At 43.5% G+C, this 23,475-nt stretch overlaps 1 protein-coding gene across 1 annotated transcript in view; it reads left to right on the forward strand.

Annotated features, from left to right (window-relative positions):
- CUX1 (cut like homeobox 1) overlaps nt 1-22,255 on the forward strand; it is a 1,380,044-nt gene extending 1,357,789 nt beyond the window's left edge. The window contains exons 22-23 of the mRNA XM_078679378.1: nt 1,965-2,029; nt 18,894-22,255. Coding sequence (XP_078535504.1) covers nt 1,965-2,029; nt 18,894-18,954 — 126 coding nt within the window. The 3' untranslated portion in view covers nt 18,955-22,255. The remainder of the gene's footprint in view (nt 1-1,964; nt 2,030-18,893) is intronic.
- The last annotated feature ends 1,220 nt before the right edge of the window (nt 22,256-23,475 follow it).

Below are 23,475 nucleotides of genomic sequence, written 5' to 3' on the forward strand. Positions count from 1 at the left end.
CAGGGGCTCATATGTGGGCCCCCACCCTCGAGCGCCAGCAGCTCTCTACCCACCGGAGGCATGGGGAGCACTCTGGGTCCCACATGGATTATCCTCGCCACCTCCCCCGTGGCCGCCCCCCAGACTCTCTGCTATGGCCCAGCTCCACCGCAGGGGTTCCCCCAGATACGATCCTCTCTCAATATGGCTTCGCAGCTCTGGAGCGCCTCCCCCTCCAGTCAGCACCACTAGCAGGTCTCTCCAAGCTCTGCGCCGCCGCCATTTCCATAGCACGCTGTGCAACTCTCAGCCCGCTCAATCAAATTCAAAGTCGTAGGAGGCTGGGCCGCAGAGGCACCCCCACCGTGTTCCAAAGGCAAGGGGGGGCCCTCTCCCACCAAATGGCGGCCCACATGTCTAGGGGTCAAGGCAGGATGTCGCTAGAGGGAGTCAGCTAGCCGGGAGGTACGGATTCCTGTTCTCACTCCAAAGGTGTTCGGTCACGCCCCCCAGGGGAGCTTGCACTGCTGCTGCCACATTTATTATTCCTTTCTGTGTGAGGGGAGTTTGACTGCCTGATACCTGTACTGTCAACATGTTTGTAAAAAACCTTGCACTGTACAAAAGCCCAAACTATTATTTGCTCACAGCTCTTTTAAATTTAGTGGAAATTTACTGCAGACCTGCCGGTCACTCCGGGCACAAAATGTTGCATAAAATAATCGCCTGGACTTGCAGAGCGAAAGAGGAGGGGAGTCCAGGTCCTGTGTGTCACTCAGGGTTTGAAGTGAGTCTGGACATAACAGGCGTCAGACCTGGCAGTAATTAAAACTGACTTTGAAACGGGGCCCGATATTCATGTCTTTAACTTTACAGACTGACCGATTTTAGACCCTTAAGTTAATCCACGTCAGCAGTGTAGTCCTGTTTACATTACACATGTTTTACTTCATCTTGCATTCCCACAAATTATTCGCTTTTCTAGCTGTTGTACTTCTCTATTTTATTGTATGGACAAGTAGTGCATGGTGTGGAGTGAGTCTCCTGCAGTTGTTTGAGTGAGTGATAGGACGTGGTACGGATCGAGAGCTCTGGACCTGCGGCGGAAGGAAATGTGAGTTTCTCACAGTGACTGTCAGTGAGTCATGAGGATAGTAATGGCGAACTAGATGGAGAGGGAAGGAATTATTTGCAGAAGGTAAAAGTGAAAAGATTCAGTGAGGAGGAAATAGATGGCGTGTGAGATATGCAGATGGAGGATTTCAGAAATATGTGGAGAAAGGGATGCTAATCAAGGTCTCATTTTTAGAATTGAAACAATTTCAATTCTCATCATTCTCAACAAAATTATTATTGTTACCCATTTGTTTGCTACTGATAACAAGTATTGGCAAAGCCAAAACGTCTAGCATGTTTTAAACATATGTCTGTTGCTATGTTATATGTTTGGATGCAGTAACAGAAAATGCACACGGAGGCACATAAGTACAGTTCAGGGGGCCTTCTATACGAGACACAGGATTTTACTTTATGTTTAAAGCCATGGCTTTAATTATATTGCCCACGCCTTTTATAAACGGTTCCTGGTTACACCTCTTTGGCCACAGCATTTTTAGAGACCTGTACCCTTATAGCCCTGGTGTCAGCAAATGTATACACGCATTCACCCATCCCACCCTACTGTGTGTGTCAGTTTGCACAAAAAGACCATAGAAAGCCATGGGCTCACTGGTCAAATTTCAACCAGCTCTTACTGAAGTATACCATTGGGCTCAGCAATACCAAATATTGCAATAACAATGTATTATTATTTTGAAGCCAGGAATTGATTTCCAAGTGGAAAGTATAATGTGCTTACAGTCATAAATAGCATAAACATTCTGTTTTTTTATTATTTAGAAATCTGCCTTTTACCATGTGCTTGGGAGTTTGAAGTTCAAATACTATTCCATCTGGATAACTTGTTGATATTCCTTCCTTTACAGGTTCTGTACAAAACTGCGTGGAGCGAGAGTGTGGAAAGAGACTGCTCTGCTTACTGCGCCAAGAAGTATGTAGAAATTGAACTACGGCTCTATGAAAAGCTGTCTCTTGTATATTTTGTTCATTGACTCTGTGCTTAGAATTTGTTTAAAAGTTAATGACATAGAGGTTTTTTATGTATCCCTTCGCAGTATGGGTGTCACATTCACAGTCATGCCTCCAAATTATCCCACTGCTGGTGTTGGTCGTTATAGTAGTAGTTTGTGACACAGTGGACTTCCTTAAGTCCTCATAAAAAAAAATGGTGGTAGGTGAGAAATGCTTCCAAAATACAACATTGGCAAAATCTACCTATTCAAAAAAAAAATCCCTTCCATGGTGGGATTACAGAAGCATTGAGAAGCCAATAAGTCTGGCTTGCATTTTGAGTCCTGTCTAAATCATTTAACATAAACTGCTGTTTTGTAAAATAAAACAAGCATTTGCAATGCAATCGGTCTCGCCTTTGGGACCTTATATGTATTTAGCTATGCAGCACATTAGCCTGGGTGCTGAAACATCTACTGTTATTTAGCATGGAGGGAAAATAAGCACCAAACTGCGTGACACGCCAGCGATGGGAACACATGGAGAAAAATATTGCCTCTCAGCGGGAAATGGTATTGTCCAAAGCTCTGTTTTTAGTATAAAATCAGGCCCTTCAGTGGTCGTATCACTGAAAATACAAGATTCGAAAAAAATATTATTGTCTACGGGTGCTCATGGAAAACAATTTCTATGGACTGGAATCTAGGGCATGCTATAGTGATTCTGGTATTTTACTGACCTCTGCTGGTCGTTTTCTATCAAGAAAGTTAAATAGAGGCAGTTGCTTGAAAACTTAAAAAAAGATATTGCCTAAGCAGAAGGCAATTCTGGTATTTTACTGACCTCTGCTGGTCGTTTTCTATTAAAACAGTTAAATAGAGGCAGTTGAACAGAAAAAAAAGTGCGGAAGCAGACAAGTCCTAGGGCTGATCTCCAGAGTCCACAAAGTACCTACACATATAAGTATATACTAAAGTAAACACAAGAGGTCTCGAATGCTCGACCTAAAAACAGAAACAAAAGATGGGTGACCCAACAAACTTACAGAGGGAAGAGGGTGAGCCGAGGTCTGGCTTTGCTCGTAGAGCCAATGCCTGAGCCCAGCCTTGAAAATATTTGGTATGTAAAAAGTGTTTCAAACATCAAGTGAAATTATATATAGTCTCTTCAAAACTCAAAACAGTGTATTTCCTTAACACCTAGAAGTGCTTCACCTTAGTTCAGGTGTTAGTTTTTAAAAGTGAACTTGGAAACATTCCTGGCCCTCTCTCACTAATGACAATCACATTAGTGAACTAAGGCAAATCAGTTGTCATGTTTACCCTAATCACAAGGCCTGGATTTTTATAAGACATGGAACAATATTATGGTCTATTTAATCAAACACACGTTTTTTGTGCAGCGCATCTTGAACTTACATATTCGAAGCCAATCTCATATGTGATGTTGAAGAAAAAGGAGGTTCAGTGAAATAAAAAATTTGCCTAGGATCAACCAATTTGGTGCAGTCTTGAAGCCCGGAGGATACCAAGTTTTCAGGTTTCACTTTGTGCAATTCAGCGACTAAAGGGGATCTCTTTCTCTCGCCTTTTAACATCAATTGTTAATGCTTTGTCTTTAAGTCTTGGAGCGTAAGGTTAGAGTTTGCCTTGCAGGTAGTAGTCACATGTAAGCTCCAGTCGTTTTGGGGTTGAGGTGACAAGAGGACCTCGAGCCGAGCCAGAGATCAGATATCTGGCTCAAGCTTTCAGTGGCGTGCCTACCTCTAAACATTTGGGTTCTGTATACAATGCAACCAGAGCCGCACTGGGATCCCAAGTAGCCTTGGCAATTTTCTTAGACCAGCCCCTGGGGAAGCACTGCCTGGTCCTGGGAGTCTGGAAACTTTTGTTTGCTGCTTTTGTTATTTGGGGCTGATATTGCAGCACAGTTGCAAATCCGGCCCCCACCGCTCCAAAATCAGCCCCAACCCTTTCAGCCCCCCGGGGAAATGCTCGATGCCCGGTGCCGCAAGTCCAGCCCTGAATGCAACTGGGAGATAAAACAAAATAAAGATGATTTAGAGTACTTTTAATCTGTAAATTATTGACATGAAAGCACTCCCTAGCAACTGAAATATGATACACTAAACAGCCAATAGAATGAGGAGAGATCAAAATGGTCTTTCAGCAGACCCAAAGGCCACTCTGTATATTTTAAAACATTGGTAACAAGCGATCTTGTGGACAGCTGCTCTGTCCTGTCAGACTTAACAAAGGTATAGTTTTTGTCCAAAAGCAGAAATAGAACTTAGATAATCATTTGGGGTGGGTTACTGCCCACCTCTTGGAATAATCGCAATCCTTGTCAGGGTGAACCTTCAAAATCTAACCTGAGCTCAGAGCAGACAGGCACATCTTAGAGGCAATGCATAAAGTATGTATGTGGTAGCAAAATAGTAATAAAGTCAAAATGCAAACTAGGAAAACTCCAAACTGAATTAGAAAAATAGAGTAAAATGTAATAAACAAAATGACACCAACAATCCAATCAGGGTAACTGGAGATATGGGTTTTTAAAGATTTATGGGAAACAAGCACCAAAAAAGCACAAGGCGGCACCAATAGGCTATGGTCATGGTAGACTAGGACCTAGGTGCAACCCTATGGAGTGTGGGTCAGATACTCCAACCAGGGTCAGCTCAGCTCAGCACACGTTTAGTGCAGCCACAAACGTTGGCCACCTTGAAAGTACCTTGACACAAGGCATTTTGGGCCTGTTTGCAGTAATGCAAACATGAACTGCGGCAAAAGTGGGTAGGGTTATCCCTGGGAACTTCTACCCCATAAGGTAGGGATGTGACCAGGACTCATTCTCACTCACTAGCTAGTTAGTGTCCGTCATAAATGTGGCACTTCCTGGCATCCACTTCAAAACACTTTCTGGACTTGTGGAAGATCAGAAAATTGGAACCCTGCTGTCTGCGACGGTAGAGGACTGACCCTGCTCTCTCTCTTGTACCCAGGACAAGCTGCAAGAGGCCATTACCTGGAATTGTGTGTGGGTAGTTTACTATGGTAACTCTAGTGTCCTCCAACATTTAATGTGAAAATCCAATTTGTTACAGGTATTGTACCCACAAGAAACCCAGAGACAGAAGTCTGGTTTCACAAAAGCAGAGTCTTTCCACAAACCAGACATTGGGTGCACAAGAATTTTCTGGAATCCCGTTCTCTCGCTTTCAAGTACACTCCATGTGTTATATGTAAACCCAGAGACAGACATCTGGTAGGACATGAGCAGGGTACTTCAGCAACCAGACAGGTGATCCACAAGAATTTTCTTGACATCCTGCTCTCTTCCTGTTAAGTGTACCCCAAGCGTTACATTTTGCAAAACAGGATTTGACAGTGTGCTACCAAAAGGGTGCTTACAGCCCCCACCTTGTATGTTCCGCTAAAGTCAGAGGAGTTATCTCTGCCCATTCTGGTGAGCTTATTGTTTCCTCCTGGTAGGCATTTCACACTTTTTTCACACCTATTCAAGGCTAATCACTGGCTGGGAGAAGTTGGAGATCTAATGCAAATTAGCCTGTAGGAAGTTCAGGTAGGGAAATAGTATCTTTCTAAAGGTTACTGTTCATTAATATTTATTAAAAATCGAACTACACCAACTTCGTGTTGGGAAAAAGTAACCTACTAAATGTTATTGTTTCTTAATATTTATTAAAAATCTAACTACACCGTTGAATTGTTAATAACTACTAAAATAGCTGTTTCATAATTTTTCTAGCTAGTCCTATTCTTGAAATACATCATTAGTATTTTATTCTGCACTCTCGTTTTCTACATAGGACAGCTAGGTCTGCCATTGTGAATATATCTTTTAGGGTCACTGAAGGGGTCATTGTTACATACATTTTTATGCCCCACTTTTAAATATTGTGCTTCCTAACTTATGGGCTGCAAAGAGTACATCTGGGTGACTTACTAATATTTAAAAGGGAGATTTTTCCCTAACAAAAAGGTTATATTTTGACAGGTCGCAGTGGGTGTTTTCCACTATTACTATCAGGCTACAATGGTAGGCCTGAGCCCATGTTTGTACAGCCACTACAGTGAATGGCACAATAGGTGCTGGAGTCCACTAGTGACATTTCACTTCCAGGCCCTTTGGTACAACTTGTACCAAATACTAGGGACTTAGTTAAATATACCCATTAGAAGTATGCAATTAAGACTATTTTTAAAGGGGAAAACAGTCACTTTACTACTGGATAGCAGGAGGAAACTACACGTAGTTACACAGCCACCAAAAATATACGGTCCAGCAAAAGGCTAGAAATTGGGGTGACCAATCAGAATAGTGAAATTTCCTACAGTCCGTGTATTTTTGTTATGTTTCTGGAAAACATGAGACTGTTAAGACAGCAAAAGCTTTCTCGGAGATACCACACTGCCTGATTACCAAACCCGTTGGTTTCACTGCACCCGCCATTCTGCTTGTGCTGAATCCAGAGATAATTATCACCTGCCAATAGCATTTAGAACTCACGGCTGGAAAATGATGTAGTAATGTGGAAAGACTCGAGCAAACAGGAGTGTCAAGCCCATGTTTGCTTATGGCTTCACTATCCCTCAACAGTGGGGAGATATAGCTCAGTAATGGTACCTCGGGGTGTGGCGTTTGCTCCGTGCAGGACTTGTAATCGGCCCCATTAACGAGCCTGTGCACATCACAGCGAGGTCTGTCTGGCCTGTATGGGAGTCTCAGTTCTGGATTACCAATTAGGCAAAGTAGGCTCCGGCCTATGGCCCGCACTACTTTTAGGAGCCCGCAACAACGGGTAAAAATAATATTGATTTGATCTTGAAAGAAAATTACAATCGCGCTTTCTTAAATATTGTTTCCAAAAGATAGAAAAAAATGAATCAAATCAAAGAAATGAAAACTTTGCATTGAACACTGTAGAGAAAACACAGTATTAATGTAATGTACGAATAATTTAAAGTACATACACCAGGGACATCGGATTCACATAACAGTTTGTCTCTTAAAAGCTCATGATCTGGCAGCTGTTTGTAAAAAAAATCCTGTGCCTTGGGTTTTAGGAGATACTTAGCGATGAGGCCCCGAAATTTCGACTGGTGGGTGCCTTCCACAGGGTTTAATCCGGGGCTGGGGAGTCTCGCAGTCAGGGCCGGTCCTAGGATATGTGGGGCCCTGGGCAGAATAGGAACATGTGAGGCCCCTAAGCAGAGACCACGCGGAATCGGATTGGGCCGGCTAAAGAAAGCTTTTTTTTTAATAATTAAAATAAATAAAAATAATTCCCCCCAATTTATTCCCTCCATCTATCCAGTTTACTTTTTGGAAATGACGTGTGACTCAATACAAAGCCTTACCAATGCCGAGGCTTTCTTAGTCTTCCCCATGCTGCCACCGAGAGAGCGATGTGGCTTTCTAATGGACCGGCCGGCCTCAATTCAGTCTAGAATTACAGATCATAAACATTGCCTTCTGTTGGTGATCGGCCTTTTGATGTAGTATTTATTTTTGCAGTTGGTCTCTTGTGTTGTATTGTTCTGCCGCCTTGTGGTAGGATACAGAACAGTCACTTCAACAATTTCAAGTGACAGTTGTGCATCCTGCAAGGTGGATTTTAAGACAGGCTGCAATGTTTATGTTAGGGTGCCTGCGGATACCCATGTCATGCTGGCATTGCTTCCTTCTTTAGTTCTAGCCTCAGATTCTTTAAGGCAGTCTGATTTAGCCAACAGCATTCCCAATGGGAATAGCACGGTTATTGTTATAGAAGCTGTTTTATGTTGATATTTCCCTGTAGAGAAATACGTTCTCTTTCTAAGTATCGTGGATGATTTTTTTTAAACCAGTTGGTTTCACTTCCTTGCACTTAAGTGCTTTGCAAGGCCGCACGTTCATCGCACGTGGCTGCATGTCACCACAAGATATTTTCAAACAATAGATGTTCTTAATCCCTCAATCTAGCCTCCTTTCAGTAGCTGTTCCTTTTAGGGTTAGGGGAGTGAGGCTACACATTTACACAGAGCTCTCATTCCTATAAAAAAAAAATTGTAAATAAAAGGCAGGTAACTTGGGAAACATATTTGAAGCTGAATGCATATTTGAGGGTAAGAAAATTTACAGGTAGGATCCGTAGCTAACAGGATGAGGAAACCATCGCCTGCCTCTCTCTCTCTCTCTCTCTCCCCGCCCCCTCTCCCTCCCTCTGTCTCTCTCTCCCTCCTTGCCTTTCCCTCTCTCTCTTCTTCCCTCCCTCTTCCTGCCTCTCTGCACCTCTGTGGTTGCAGCGAAGCAGATAACAAATGGGCTTCTCCTGATGCAACAAACTTGGCCATTCATTTCACTCCATCTCTGTCATCAATGGAAAAGACTGCAGCTGTACAAACTGGGAACACTCAACCATTATCTGAGCCCCAGTCTGTGTAAATCAAAGATCAATAATGTAGGGTGCTAAATCCTAAGTCGCTGCTGTGGCAATCTGAGATTCTTCGGTTAGGTCGAAATGAGACCACACCACTGTGTTGGGTTCAGTTTCAGCAGACTTCATATCAGGCAAAAGTTTGTCCATGGTAGATTTTTCTGGAAATCCAGTATGAATTTTTTACAGTCTTTCATTACAAAAACATATTTCATTCTATCTGGCGAAAGCACTAGGCTCATGCCTCACATGAAGAGGCCCAGGTGCTAGGACAGTGTTCATGCTACTGTGTCCAGCCCTCAGCGTGGCACATATAGAAGGTCTGTGTGAAATTTCATTTTGTGCAAAAAACGCAAAACATCACAAAACTAACTTTTGTGGCACACCGGATAAACATCTTACTAACTACAGGCCGATCTCCCTTTTACCCTACCTATCAAAAATTCTGGAGGCTCATGTATCCAACTGCCTCTCGAATTTTATTGAACTAACCGAATATTTAGAACCGAATCAAGCAGGCTTCCGCCCATGTCATTCTACCGAGACAGTGATACTTGCGGTCCAGAATACCCTGAGATCTAACGCAGACAGAGACGCTCATCAGGCATTGGTGCTCCTTGATTTGTCGGCTGCGTTCGACACGGTTGACCATTCCATTTTTGTCAACCGTGTCGAACAGGCCGGCCTCAGGGGCCCTGCCCTGAGCTGGCTGGAATCCTTCATCTCTGAACGTACTCAGTCAGTTAGACTGGGGTTATTCACAGCACCAAAAACTGTCTCTACCTGTGGGGTCCCCCAGGGATCATCCCTTTCCCCACTGCTTTTTAATTTATATTTACATCCATTATTGTACTTTCTGAAAAATCGGAGAGTTACAATTTTTAACTATGCAGATGACTTGCAATTGGTTTTCTCGCTGGATTCCCCTGATGCTGTGGTGGACTTTCAGGAAACTATGTCTCATATCCAGAGATGGATGCACATGAACCACCTCAAACTTAACCCGGGCAAGACAGAACTTATCTTGCCCGGTAAGAGTGAAATTAGTTGGGGTCCCCACTTCTGGCCGTCAGACATGGGTATCTCACCCATTAAGTCCCACACAGTTAAGAGCTTAGGGGTGACTCTCAGTGAGGATCTCTCACTAAAAAGTCACATAGGGATGGTAGTTTCAACTAGTTTCTTTCAACTTAGAAAGATAAAGAAAATATCCCATCTCTTAACTAATTCTGCCTTGATTCAGGCAATTACTGCATTAATATTATCGCGGATTGATTTCTCAAATAGCCTCTATCTTGGTCTGCCAGTAGGTCAGTTGAAGAGACTACAATATGTTCAAAATCAGGCAGCCAGGCTCATTTGTAAGCAACCTAAATGGCAATCCATCAGATCTGGATTAGAAAAACTTCACTGGTTGCCAGTAGCTCAGAGAGTCACCTTCAAAGCTGGTTGTATCATTTTTAAGCTTTGCAGGGTAAGGGCCCGAAATTCATTAGGGATTTGGTTGGCAAATATATCCCCTCACGAAATCTTCGATCGGCCCACCAAGAATTGCTAATGATTCCCTTATACAGGAAAAAGCGTCAGGGCGGTAGCAGTTTCCACTTTCTTGCCTCTTCTTTATGGAACTCCCTACCATTATCGCTGAAACTGAGTGACGATCTTCTTTCCTTCAGACAGGCTTTTAAAACCTTGCTTTTTAGACAAGCTTATCTTAGTTAAACTGATGTGCAACCCACCTTTGCTCAAAGTACCTAGATGCTATGTTGTGTTCCATAAAACTTCAATAGCGCCATGAAGCCTACGGGCGTACGAGCGCTGTATAAATAAAAAATTAACATAACATAACATAACATTGAGCTCATGGAACATAACTTGTTTATTCCAAAATTATATTTATTTATTTACAGTATTTATATAACATGCAACTACCCACCAACATGAAAGCCTTAGAGCGCATAAGGAGTGGAACCAGAATCCATCAGGAGGGCCCACAGTAGCAAAAGGGGCATTCAAATCAAGTGTCATTGGGTCCAGAAAATGAAGGGAAGATGGAAAATCTTTGTAAGGTACCTAAGCAAGATGCAGGGAAGGATCGGTCTTAGGTGTCTGATCGATAGGCTATGGAGCAGGTCGTATATACCGTCACTGGTAGGAAGTTGTTATCCAAATGCCATTATGAAAAGGGGGTCTTTAAAGATTTCCTGAATTAGGAGTGATCCAGTTTCAGTTTGCGGTAGTTAGACAAGGAGTTCCAAAGGGAGGTAGCAAGATGGAGCAGGGTGGAATGGTGAGGTGTTGAAAGATATTTGTTGGCAGACCTGAGACTCCAGAAAGTACCCTGGGGAGGAACAGGCATGTGGCCTGCTTGGTGCCCCTCACCGGGGCACTTTGTATTACAGAAGGGGCCGCTGATGCTCTGTAATGCCTCTGTATTAAAGATAGTGCTGGCGCTACATTTGCACCAGTGCTATCTCAAGAGGGTGTTCTCTCATTTGCATTGAGGCATTGCCTATGCAAATGAGGGAATCTCTTTACCTCTGCCTTATTATGGACACGGGTGCAAAGGCAAATAAGCTGTCAGAAAGCGCGCCACAAAAAGGTGGTACATATTCAGTACGCCCCCTGATGGCAGCCCTCTGTATGAGGGAAAGGGGATCCTATGGACCCCCCAGATATCCCCTTGCAAGTGGGTGCAGTCACTCACTGCACCCCCCTGCAAGGATATCTCTAATCCGTCTTTAAGGTGAAGGCAGATTGCCACCTGCACAGTGAACCATGGAGCAGTTTTGAAGTAGCCGCTCCATATTTCTGTTGAATGCGGCAGCCCTGGGTGTTGTGCATACACTGTAATAGGGCACACTATCACTGTTTGCTTATGGCACACCTATTTAAAGGTGCGCTGAGGTGCAAACAGGAAAAGTGTACCTTATGTGTAATCAGGTCTCAGGTAAGTTGATAGGGGACAAAAAGACTGGAGATGTAATTTGCGACCTGGTCATTTATTATCTTGTGGACATTTCCTGCAAAGGGAGCCAATAGAGAGATGTAAGAGCAAGTGTTACATGAGACACTGCCAAGGTGGAGAAGTTTTGAGGACAAAAGAACAAAATAATTTTTTTGCTCCAACCAGTCACTTGCGTTTGAGAATTCTGTAAAACTTTGCAGCACAGAATTTACAAATGTAATGTAACACATTTTACAAGCATAATAAGCAATTTGCTCGGGGCTACCATCTATGGAATGCTGAATTTGCCTCAGTCAATGTGAATGCTTCAGATGCTAGCACTAGCTGCTGTTTTCTTCCTGCGGCAGAGCCATGGAGGTAACACAGCCAGCTGGTATGCTTATTTTCCTGGACAGCTTGTGTGTACGTGGATGGGTCCCAATCGCCCAATATTCCATGGACAACTGTTCTAAACCACTTTTAATTACCATTCACCTCCTTATGCGCCCTCACATTTGCTTCGAGCTCATAACTGCAGGTAAGTCATTTAACAGTGGTGGACACCCTCTACAGAGGGTATACACGACTGTGTTTGGGAGTAAGTCACTCTGTGTTTTCATTTGAATAATGAATTGTCTACTTGTCTAACTGTGGTAGTTTGAGAACAGATGCACACTCGAGTGGATCTGAAAAGGACACCGCTCACCATTAAAGTAAAATAGCGAGTGAGATGTCGACTAGGCACCCAGGATCCATCGCTTTTTTGAGAAAACAAATTAAAAACGCTGCTCTTTAGCTTTTGATCAGTCTGCATCTTCCTTTCCGGAGCAACCGCCGGGACACTCTTTGAGTAGCGGTGCGCTGTATTAATTAAATATAACATAACATAACATAGAATGGTAGAGAAACAGCAATCACACCAACGGAGCTAAAAAGATGAAGATACTAATCAATATATTGACCTCTTATCCTGCTACCAGTGAGTATTAGTTGTCTTCTCCATAACAAAAGATCCCTGCTCCAGCTGCTGATAACCTATTCCTCAGCAGCAATTTCAAATAGCGTCTGGGATTTGGAATAGTAAAACTGAAATAATTCTGAACCACTGGTAATTGTTTACGACATTTGCCTCCAGCATTAGCACCGTTGGTGAGCTCACAGGAGACTCCAAGCGCCAGGAAGCAGCGGGGCTACGACCGGACTGCTTGCCCCTCCCCCTTGCGAACGGGGGCTTTAAAAACTTCTTCGCACTGTTGGTGAGCCCACAGGAGACTCCAAGCCCCAGGAAGCAGCGGGGCTACGACCGGACTGCTTGCCCCTCCCCCTTGCAAACGGGGGCTTTAAAAACTTCTTTGCACCATTGGTGAGCCCACAGGAGACTCCAAGCCCCAGGAAGCAGCGGAGCTATGACTGGACTGCTTGCCCCTCCCCCTTGCGAACGGGGGCTTTAAAAACATCTTCGCACCGTTGGTGAGCCCACAGGAGACTCCAAGCCCCAGGAAGCAGCGGAGCTATGACTGGACTGCTTGCCCCTCCCCCTTGCGAACGGGGGCTTTAAAAACATCTTCGCACCGTTGGTGAGCCCACAGGAGACTCCAAGCCCCAGGAAGCAGCGGGGCTACGACCGGACTGCTTGCCCCTCCCCCTTGCGAACGGGGGCTTTAAAAACTTCTCGCGTCTCCCGCTCCGCGGGAGATGCTTCGCACCGTTGGTGAGCCCACAGGAGACTCCAAGCCCCAGGAAGCAGCGGGGCTACGACCGGACTGCGCTCCCCTCCCCCTTGTGAACGGAAGGATGTAAGCGGACAGTTCTTCCCGCCGTGCGCGGGCTAAGCCCGGGCAAAGGGCGGGCCTTCTGTGGCCGTCGGGGGCCGGAGGAGGCTGGGCTGGGCCACCCCCCTTGTCACTGCTTTTGAAGGTACTGTTGGCCCCATATAAGTAACTTAAGCGCACAAGGACCCAAAATTATGGGGAAAAGAAAATGCATGCATGGAGGGAGGGGGTGAGGGCTCAAGTGTGATGACCAAGGGGAAGAAAGCAAGGAAGATAAAGAAAGTAGCAACGTATGCAGGGGGGAATTGTGTTATAGACCGCATTGATGAATTAATTAAGGAATGCGGAGTCCTACTTACGACCAACCCCATCACCAGTCGGAAGCCAGAAAGGGGGCATAAGAGCCCCGTGAAAGTATCGAGGGGGTATAAATCAGGGTCCAGTGGTGGTCCCTGACATGTTCTTGGGGAAAAAGCAAGGTGACAAAGGTCAAGAACAAGTGGATGCTGAGGGGGGAAATGAGATCACTAACACTAGCTTAGAGCAGAGTCATCTGTCCCCCTGTGGTTGATCCAGTTATCATTTGTAAAAACAGATTTTCTGCTCTAGTAAACATTGATAGCTGTAGTTCTGTGATTGATGGTGAAGTAGCCCAACACAATGTATGTGAACCTGATGTTCTTCACGGAGCGAGTGAGCTAATACTGGGGGGTCCTCTTGTTGCTCTGGCTCCTTCTGAGGAAGGTTGCACTGACCTGACCACCATGGTTAAATTATTATGCAAGGTGGTCGAGGGCATGCAAGTTAAGATCGACAGTCTTACCTCCACAATAAATAGTAGCCTACTGGGTCGTGGCTCCTGTCCTACTTGTTTAGTGAATAAGCAATGAAGTGGTATACCTATAGTGCAGGAAAACGTGGTGCGAAACGTATTGTGCCTCACTCAAGCAGAGATAGTGTTTTGAGTCAAACTGGTGCTTTGTTGAGGGAAGTGATGAGGGCAAGGAAAGGGTTGTCTCAAGTTCCTAACACGGCTGATGCCAATCAAACAAATGTAAGGACAGGGTAAACACAGTCAAGAGAAAGAAGTGGTGAACCCCATTTGAGCGATAGGCATTGTGCCAAACCTAGTAGGCCTAAGCAAATTAATATTAGAACTGCCATGATAGCTAAAGGTGAACATCAGTACCTTGCCAAATTGAATGATATACCCAAAGTTTATATGGTGAATGTCCGGAAATTGGGCTCTGGTAAGGACCGAGAAACACGCGATTCCCTAACAAATAAGGCTATTCACTGGATCAGGCATACTAGGGGTTGTTGCGCTGTGATCAGAGAACATATTGTTAGGGCACAAAGGCTTATACATCAAGGGGATAAAACTTAACTGTATTAAATTGATTTTTAAACAGGCGAATATGGCAGAAAATGTAATACTGTTGTAGTTTAGAAGTTGCTCCCCAGATCATTCTGCTATACAACTCAGATCCCCCACCCCACTGGTTGGCTTGAACTAGAAACTGGGTACCTGAAAACGACAAAGGCTGTTCGGGTTTAGAGTCTAATGATTGACTATTGGGTCAAGGTGATCATTTAGGCCTCCTAACATGTATTACAGTGGAAAGCCCGAGTCAGCACGTAGACGCTAACCCAGGCATTTTTAGTACTCCAGTAATTCCACAGTTACTGGAATATCACTCTCTCCTTATGCCAGGTCACACTTAACAGGCTCAAATTTAACTATGAACTTCCCTGATGGCCTAGAAAAAAAATTTGATTCAATCTTATCGTGGAATGTTGCAGGATTGAACGCAAAAGTTTCAATTCCGGAATGGACTTCGTTTATTAACCTGTATAATATGTGTCTATTCCAAGAAACATGGCTTCTTGAAGCGCAGTTTTTCCCGGGGTTCTTAAATTTTAATGTACCCGCAGAAAAGGGCGAAAAAGGGCGACCCTCAGGGGGTTTAGCCATATGGGTCAAGCAGGACCTAGAAGTTAGCGTAAAGATGCTCCCATCAACCCATAGAGACATTCAGATCCTAATCCTTAAATATAGACAGGCTAAACCCGTAGATATCTACAATGTATATGCAAGGAGCACGGGGGGCAAGAAATCAGAGACCATCACCGCCCTAGAAGAACTTATAGAAAGATACTCCGCGCATTCACATATAATTGTAGCAGGTGGTTTTAATACGACTTTTGAGCCTTTGCTAAGCGGTGACTGGAACCTCGTAGATGAAGAAGATAAATTATGGGGAGTTCCCAAATTAGAATTAGAGCCTATAAACAGATGGACTGAGCTGGCAATTCAGATCAACTCAATCTGTTTGAATAAAGGGTTGAGGGCGACTAATGACAGGACATCCCGGGACAAGATGGGTGCTATTACTTACAAGAGTGGGCCATGACAAAGTAGAATTGATTATATTTTAGTGAGCCTTGGGGTGTGGAACCATCCAGAGGACATGATGGTTGTTGATTGCTTGGAGAGTGATCACAACCCTCTATGTATGCTCTTGTCGTATTGGAAGGCGCCTATGGCTGATAGGGGATTGAATGAAGTGTCCTCCCCAAATATAGTCCTTGCAAATGATATGCGCCATATAAAATGGGCTAAATTGCTAGAATGCCAGGAGCATATAGATTTTATTTCAAGCAAGCTAGAGCAAGCGACAAATGAGTTGGGGTCTCACATTAGTAGCAGTGGCATAGTCTTGTACTCGGACACATGAAAAAAAAAAATCAGCAATTAAAAGGTGTGTTTGTTAGACCATCTAAGGCAAATAAGGCCCAAACTAACAACTCGCCACGTTGGTATTCCAAAGAATGTAGACAAGCACGCTATGATTTGGGTCAGGTCATAAAGTAGGATCTAGCATCTGTGTACGCTTAGCAAGGATAGCCTACAAAAATGTAATATTCAAATCAAAGCGTGCTTGGGATGAAAAGAGGTGGCAAGAGCTCAAGGAAGCTATTGCCCCGGACAGTTCCAAATGTTTTGGGAGTTTACTTAAGTGGGGCTGTGGTGGGCAACCGGAAAAGCCGCAGAATTGGGTAGCCCAGGAAGATTGGGTGGCTTATTTTAAACCTCAATATGCAAAAAGTGTGGAACTAAACATAAATGTAGAGGTCATATACACACCCTTTTTGAAAGAGGCATTTAATATTGGGGATGTAAATCTTGCCTTAGAATCTGTGGTAACAGGCAGGGCGCCAGGTATAGATGGCGTCCCAGCAGACACCTTTTTGCATGATAGAGAATCCTGGGGAAGGTATATTCTGATATTAGTAAATGCAATAGCAAAGGGAGCACCTATACCTGAATCATGGAACAGTGCGGAAATTATGCCAGTTTTTAAGAAGGGGGACAAGTCACTCCCTGGTAATTACCGCCCGATCAGTCTGATTGACACCATGCAAAAGATCTTAGGTAGACTGATCTTAAATAAAGTTCAGGAATGGGAGCGTGAGCAGAACATCTTATCGCACCTCCAGGCAGGGTTTAGAGCCTGTATTAGTACAGTCGACCAAGTATTGCATTTTGCAATGCTTCATTGGAAGACTGTTCAATTAGGTGGGGGTAGCTTATACGCTGCATTTATTGATTTAAGGGCAGCCTTTGATCTTGTTCCTCGCGCAACCTTGTGGTTCATTTTACATGATTTGGGCATGCCCTGCGCCCTTCTTTCGTTAATTATGAGACTCCACGAACATAATTTTGCCCAGATTAGGTGGGGTTCTCCTGGAAACGTTACCAGCCGATTTCCAGTAGAAAGAGGGGTACGACAAGGCTGCGTCCTAGCGCCAACCCTGTTTTCTCTATACATTAATGACGTGGCCAAGTTGATGATTGAAGCTAACGTTGACGCCCCAATTTTAGCTGGTGCGAAAGTACCCATTTTAATGTTTGTTGATGATTGTTTAATCATTGCAAAGACCCCGAGTGGATTGCAAAAAGCGCTAGGTATTTTTGAAGATTTGTGCACCACCCGAGGTCTTGAAGTAAATGTTTTAAAATCTAAATTCATGACCTTTAACCAGCACAAATCCTTTAAGGGCAACTTATTTATGAATGAATTGCCCCTGGAACAAGTAAAGGCATTTAGCTACCTGGGTGTTAATATCCAACATGATTTGCGATGGAACCAGCAGGCTGAGTTGGCAACGCTTAAACATCGCCTACTGGCTGGAGCATTGAGCGCTGCGCATGCTAAGTCACTAACCAAACCAATTTCCCCTGCTCTTCGCGTTTATGACGCAAAGGTGGTTAGCTCAGCCCTTTACGACGTAGAGATTTGGGGATTCGAGAATTTAGGTAAAATGACTGCATCTGAAAATAAGTTCCTACGCAATCTTATTAACTTACCCCAGAGTACCCCTATGTGTCCTGTTTTTTATGATTTAGGAATGAGGCCAATTGAATTTATTGCTAGTTTGCGTCCGGTATTATACTGGAGGCGCTTATGGTCAACTCCAGAATTAAGAATATTCTCTACAGGACTTATGGATATAATTAAATGTGACACTTTCCATAAAATTAAATGGCTATCTGGCGTTAGGGGGATTCTTGGAGAATTAGGGATGCAAGAGCTATGGGAGGATCCACTTAATGAAGAAGATCTTAAACGGTATACACTATATACTGGGAGATGTTAGCTTCAAAAACCTTTAGGTCTATTGAACCACTTTTGCTTACAGGGATTTTTCTTGATTTCAAAGATGTGACCATCCTAGAAACATTCTGGGATGACATAACCAAACCACTGGATGGAAAGCTCTATTTCCAGCATAGAATTGGTAGTTTGCCAATTAGAGCATTTACGTCTAGGTGGTCAAATGGGGGAAAGGTTACTTGTCCCTGTTGTACGGCCCCTATGGAAACAATTAACCACATGCTGTTTGGGTGCCCAGCGTACTCCGCCCCATGCAAGGCTTGGTTGCGCCCAATGTATAGATCACTAGGTACCAGGAGTGGCATGGCTGCTGCTAGAATTATCTGTACAAGCACTCATTCTTTTGTTAACATAGCAGTGGCAAAGTTCCTAGGGTGGACCTGGACTATTAGGAGTAAATTGTTGAAGGGGTGATTCGCCCATATTACGCTTTTGTAGTATAATGTACATTTTAGGCATCATGAATTGTATGTATTTTAACTTTTGAGATGAATTGTATTTTAGCTAACATGAACTTTATGCATTTTTAACTTCTGAGATGAATTGCATTTATCTTTTATGCTTTTATGACATTTGTCGAATAAAGCTTGCTTGACTGACTGGCATGAATTCAGGTATCTGTAAAGACGAGGTAAATATTAGGTCCCACGTCCAGAATCATGGTGCATGAGGACATGGCAGGCAACCTAAGTGTCTAATTCATTGAAAGAGAAGTAGCCAGAGACCAGAGGAAAGTGGCAGGATTCACATCTACATCAATAGTTTTTGGTGACTTTGGCCCCAATTCAAACAATCACCAACGCCAAGATGCCTGGTAGGTAATTTGTCTACCCTCTGTGATCTGCTCCCAGCCTCTCCAGAATGAGTCTAGTAAATCCATGCCGAAGTGTTCCAGTCAAACACGTCCTATGAAAATTACTTCCAAAGGAAATTGTGCAGTTTGATTGCAGTAGTCTCCAAAACTAATGTTATATTTTCTCCATCCATTTGTTTTTCTCTTTCAGATATTCTGATCATTTGCATAAATTTCATGAGAATGGGGAGAACGGAGCCATGTGGCAGTGAAGACCAAATACTACAACTACAGCGCGCTGTCCTTAGATGATAGAAGCCTGAACCGCCTTAGTACATTTGTGTCTTTTTGCTCAGATCCTTTCCATGCTGAACCCCTTTGTGTGGTTTTGCTACAACCTTGACATACATGATTCCATGTGTCTTTGAGGCAGTCATTTGTATTGTTTCGCTTCAGTCTCCTGGATAAGTAACTATTTGTTTCTTTCACGATGGAGTGAATCTTTAGTGGTGTTTGCTTCATTGGGACTGATAAGAAGGTATAAAGAGATGTTGATTTATCCACATAAATTTAGTCTTTTGAAAACTAAAAATGTAATTTTCTTCTGATCCATTGCTCCGTATAAATTACTTGTGCTTATTCTTTTTACAGTTTGCAGATTGTGAGTGGAACTAGATTCAGGAAGTGGTTGCAAAATAATTACTGACAAAACATTAATAGCTGATTTTCTCACATCTGGGATGCAGCTGAAGAGAAGTCTGATCAGTACAGTTCACTGTGAGCTACATGCTAAATTGAGGTGGTAACCCTTTAAAAGCAGGCTGTTTTGGTCCGACTCAGATGAAATTGTAGGCATTAAGGATTGTCAGAAGGAGGGAGAGAGTGTACTGAACTGGTTAAATGTGTGCCAGAGGCAGGCATGGTCTCCACATACCGGTGAGCACTTTCAGCAGTGCTTCCAACACTACTGTTTGTCTCTTGAACACCATCAGCCCCTTGCATTTTCAGGACACAGTCGGGTCAGATTTGGACAGTGTACCAAATTACATCTAGAAGCTGGCATGATCCTGGTCACATGTCTACACACTGAACATCTGGGCTGATTTCCATATTGTAAGCAAACCTGTGATTGCTTCTTACTGAGGTCATATTAATATCGTGTTTTCTTAATGGCAGCCACATCTTGAGACAGGCTACATTCCATATGGGATGTTCTAACTCCAGCCGCGCACATTGTCTGTGGAGATGATTCCAGGTTTGTTAAAGACCTGTCTTCTCCACCAAGTAGGCATATCATTCCTAAGTCAGTTTCTTGTAGATTAGCGGAAGCGAGAAGAATGCATTTTCTCCTGAAGATCTTATGAGATCAGGTTATTGACTTGCTGTGTGAGAATAGCTGCAGCAATTCCACACGGACTGCAAGGGTTGATTTTAGCAGCACTTGGGATGGCTTCACTGGTGCTTGCCCGTCATGTGGCACTTCCCTCAGCTGCTTCAGCAGATTTATATTTGTATGGTCCTATAGCTCCCTTCTCCGTTAGTCATACTACACCACTCATAGAAGCATATTTACACTTGAAGATGTTGATTCAAGCATGCATTTGTTTCATCCTGAAACGATAACACAATTGGAGCTAGCCCTGTAGGTAGCATATTCTCACTGTGTCCCTGATTTTCTGCATCCAACATCTCTTAGCTTAATAGCAGCTAAAAGCCCAAATTCACTGCCTTCATGGCAGCCTATTTTTTTCAACCAGCTTTGTTTCCAAATCTAGTAGTTTGTTTCCCTTGGCTCATACTGGATACCAATGCTTCAGTGAGACTATCTGAGACGCAGCCAGGCGACCTCAGGAGCTATAGCTCATCCAGCGCTGTTACTGGACAGCAGGGGCGATTGCACTGCCAACATGTGTCTACCCCTCCCAGTAATACTTATCCTTCTGTTGGAGAATCCCCAGTCTCTTATAATCTTGGACACTAAGCGCATCAGTGAGCCGTGGAGTAGCGCACAACAATGAGCTATAGCGTTATCCCATTGAGTCACAAAAGTGGACTCTATAATATCAAGCATAAAGTCCTCCGTATAGAGCCCTGGCATACATTTTATGATGGGACTTCAGCCACAGTTGTTGAGTTTGTATTCCTTTATCAGAATGAGAGCATCAAAGAAGTCAGACTCTTTCTTTCTTTGTGGAGGAGGCACATTGGATTTCCATGGTATTCCTGTACTTGAGTTCTTCGTCGCTCTGCATGAAAGACCGAGCCTCACCGTGCAGCTGCCAGTGAATGCCACCTTTCGCAGTGCACCCATGAGCATGTGTGACCAGCATCCCACTGAAACACACTTCACATTCCCCCAAGCAGAGTGTTGAGCACACTCTGTCACTGTCCATCACAAGCAGCCGTTGAGGCTTCCCTGCAAGCCACAGCTTTGGATACTGCTTACAGGAACATTTGGCAATCAAGCACCGCATTTAGTCTGGTGGAAATACAGCGCTAAGAGTGTCCTTTTTCAGCAACCACCGACAAGAATAGCCAGTTATCAGCTAGACACTGGAAAGTATGTCTTACTAGCTGGTATCGAGTGAAGCTGCCCACAAGGACAGTCTTTAGCACCTTAGGTCTAGAAGAGCAACTGGAAGATCTTCTCGCCAAGCTGCAGCTCCAGGTATCTCTTACAATCACTGCTGATAAATGTGGTATCTAATGTAAGCATCAGCTACAAGTGCCATTGAGTGTTCCACTGTACCAGCCACATAGACAAATCGTCTTGTCATCAGATGCTCTGGATACCAACCATGAGCACCTCCCACCCGCTGGCAATAAGCAACACTTGAAAACATTTTACCATTTTGCCACCTCAGTGCTCAAAAGAACCTCCTGCCAGCTGCTAGTGAAATAAGCTTTTTCCTACTAAATGCCCCAATTGGAAAGTTGCCTTCAGGTGAGAAAGGCCTTATTTTTGAAAACTCCCTTCTAGCTCCTCTTGACAACAATTTCCCCACTAGCTGCCCACAGCAGCAGCCTTAATGCCTTTTTGCCATTTGGCCTCAACAGTAGCTTCTCATACCTTCAGCCACGGGCAGTGACTTGAAGACATAATTCCACATCACCGTGTCCATTCAAGTAGCAGCGCATGCCTCAGCGAAGGCCTCTTACCGGGTGGGCGTGCTCTGATAATTTTTTGGAATCCCATACATTTAACTTGCCTCGGGTGAACCACCTGCTGAGACTCGAGTAGTATTTGCTTTTCCGTCTATCTGTAAGCCGATTTTTCCACTTTTATGATTTTAAATTTATGAAATATATTGTTAAATTAAATAATAAATGTGTTTTATTTTAGATGAAACTTATAATATAAGAATTAAAAAATCAATGCATTACATTGAAGGGTATTTAGGGATAAAGGCGTGTTATATAAATGTGAGATGACATACAATAAAAAAAATCGATGGTGGCAAGACAAGAGCTCCACCAACGTTCTGATACCTCTACAGCTTGATTTGTGTAATGAAAAAGATGATATTTGAAGATTTTGGTAAACAATATAAAATAAAGCGGGTGTTCAACAAACGTGTTCTTTTATTGTGGTGTGTCTTCTCATTATTTTACTGGTATATCATGTAATAATGTATGAATTACTCACCAGTCACATTACTACCACTCTCTCTTGATCCCAGTCCCTATTTAGAACGCGACTTGTATTGTCACCGCCCAGACAAGTGTCCCCCTACTGCTGCAAAAATAAGATATTCTGTAACTTTTCCTCTAATTCCCTTTTACTAGAAGGACCCATTAAGGTGGAACACGTCACTTCCTTTTCATGGATATATTTCAAGGTATAAGATCGAACCAGCTCCTTGAGGTTGAGAATGCTGTTCGTATTGGCTCTATCGAGGAAAGGAGAATTGGAGCAACGAAGATTATTGATAAGTATCCTGAGCATTACCTCCTCATTCACTTTCTCGTTCCCAGGCCTTCCTTATTGAGGATAAACCCAATCAGACGACAACTGGCTGAATCAGAAACCCAACAAATCCCACAATGATGTAAATGATCAGAAACCTAGGAAATTAAATAACCATCTTACTCAGTATAATAAGGAGTTCAAGCATGAAGAAAGAAGAGAGTGCAGGTTCCCTCAGTCCAACAGTGATGTACAGGGACTTGCATCTCACAACACTGCAAATCCAATAAAGGGTGGGAGATTACTGCATGATGAGGATTCTGGCTGTGTTGATCAAGAAGTGTATCTTGGGGCTGTAATAGCATTGTAAGTGCAGCGATTGGAATCTCTACAGCATATGGACACTTAGCTACCCTGTGAGTCCGCAACATGATCAGTGATAGATGTTTACCAGGCTCCTGAACTGCTCAGTGAACGAGTGGCATTACTGCTTGTTCACCCACAATGAAGAATATATTATGTATGCAATTTGAAACCTGTAAAGCAAACGAGGCAAAAACCATTCCACAATTGCCTTGTGGATGCACCCCAGGATTGGAAACTCACTTTTTTTTCTCCACTTCATTAAAATTGTTTACAAGGCATCTGTTCCAGTCTTTCATGCAAAATTAATTATACTAAATGATTTTTCTCTCATTAGCAAAGGTTGCCGTTCTGAATTGTATACTGTCTCACCCTTCTATCCCCTTTATTTATATTGTTTGAAGTTGGGTCCCTAGATGGCAGAGGTGTGCATCCTGTCCACGTAGGAACCACAATCCTAGTCAGGGTAAGTCAGATATACACCCTAAATTCACCTGTGCTCACCCTCTGGTTGCTTGGCACA

Source organism: Lissotriton helveticus, chromosome 3_1, assembly GCF_964261635.1.
Source record: "Lissotriton helveticus chromosome 3_1, aLisHel1.1, whole genome shotgun sequence".
NCBI classification, from domain to species: domain Eukaryota; kingdom Metazoa; phylum Chordata; class Amphibia; order Caudata; family Salamandridae; genus Lissotriton; species Lissotriton helveticus.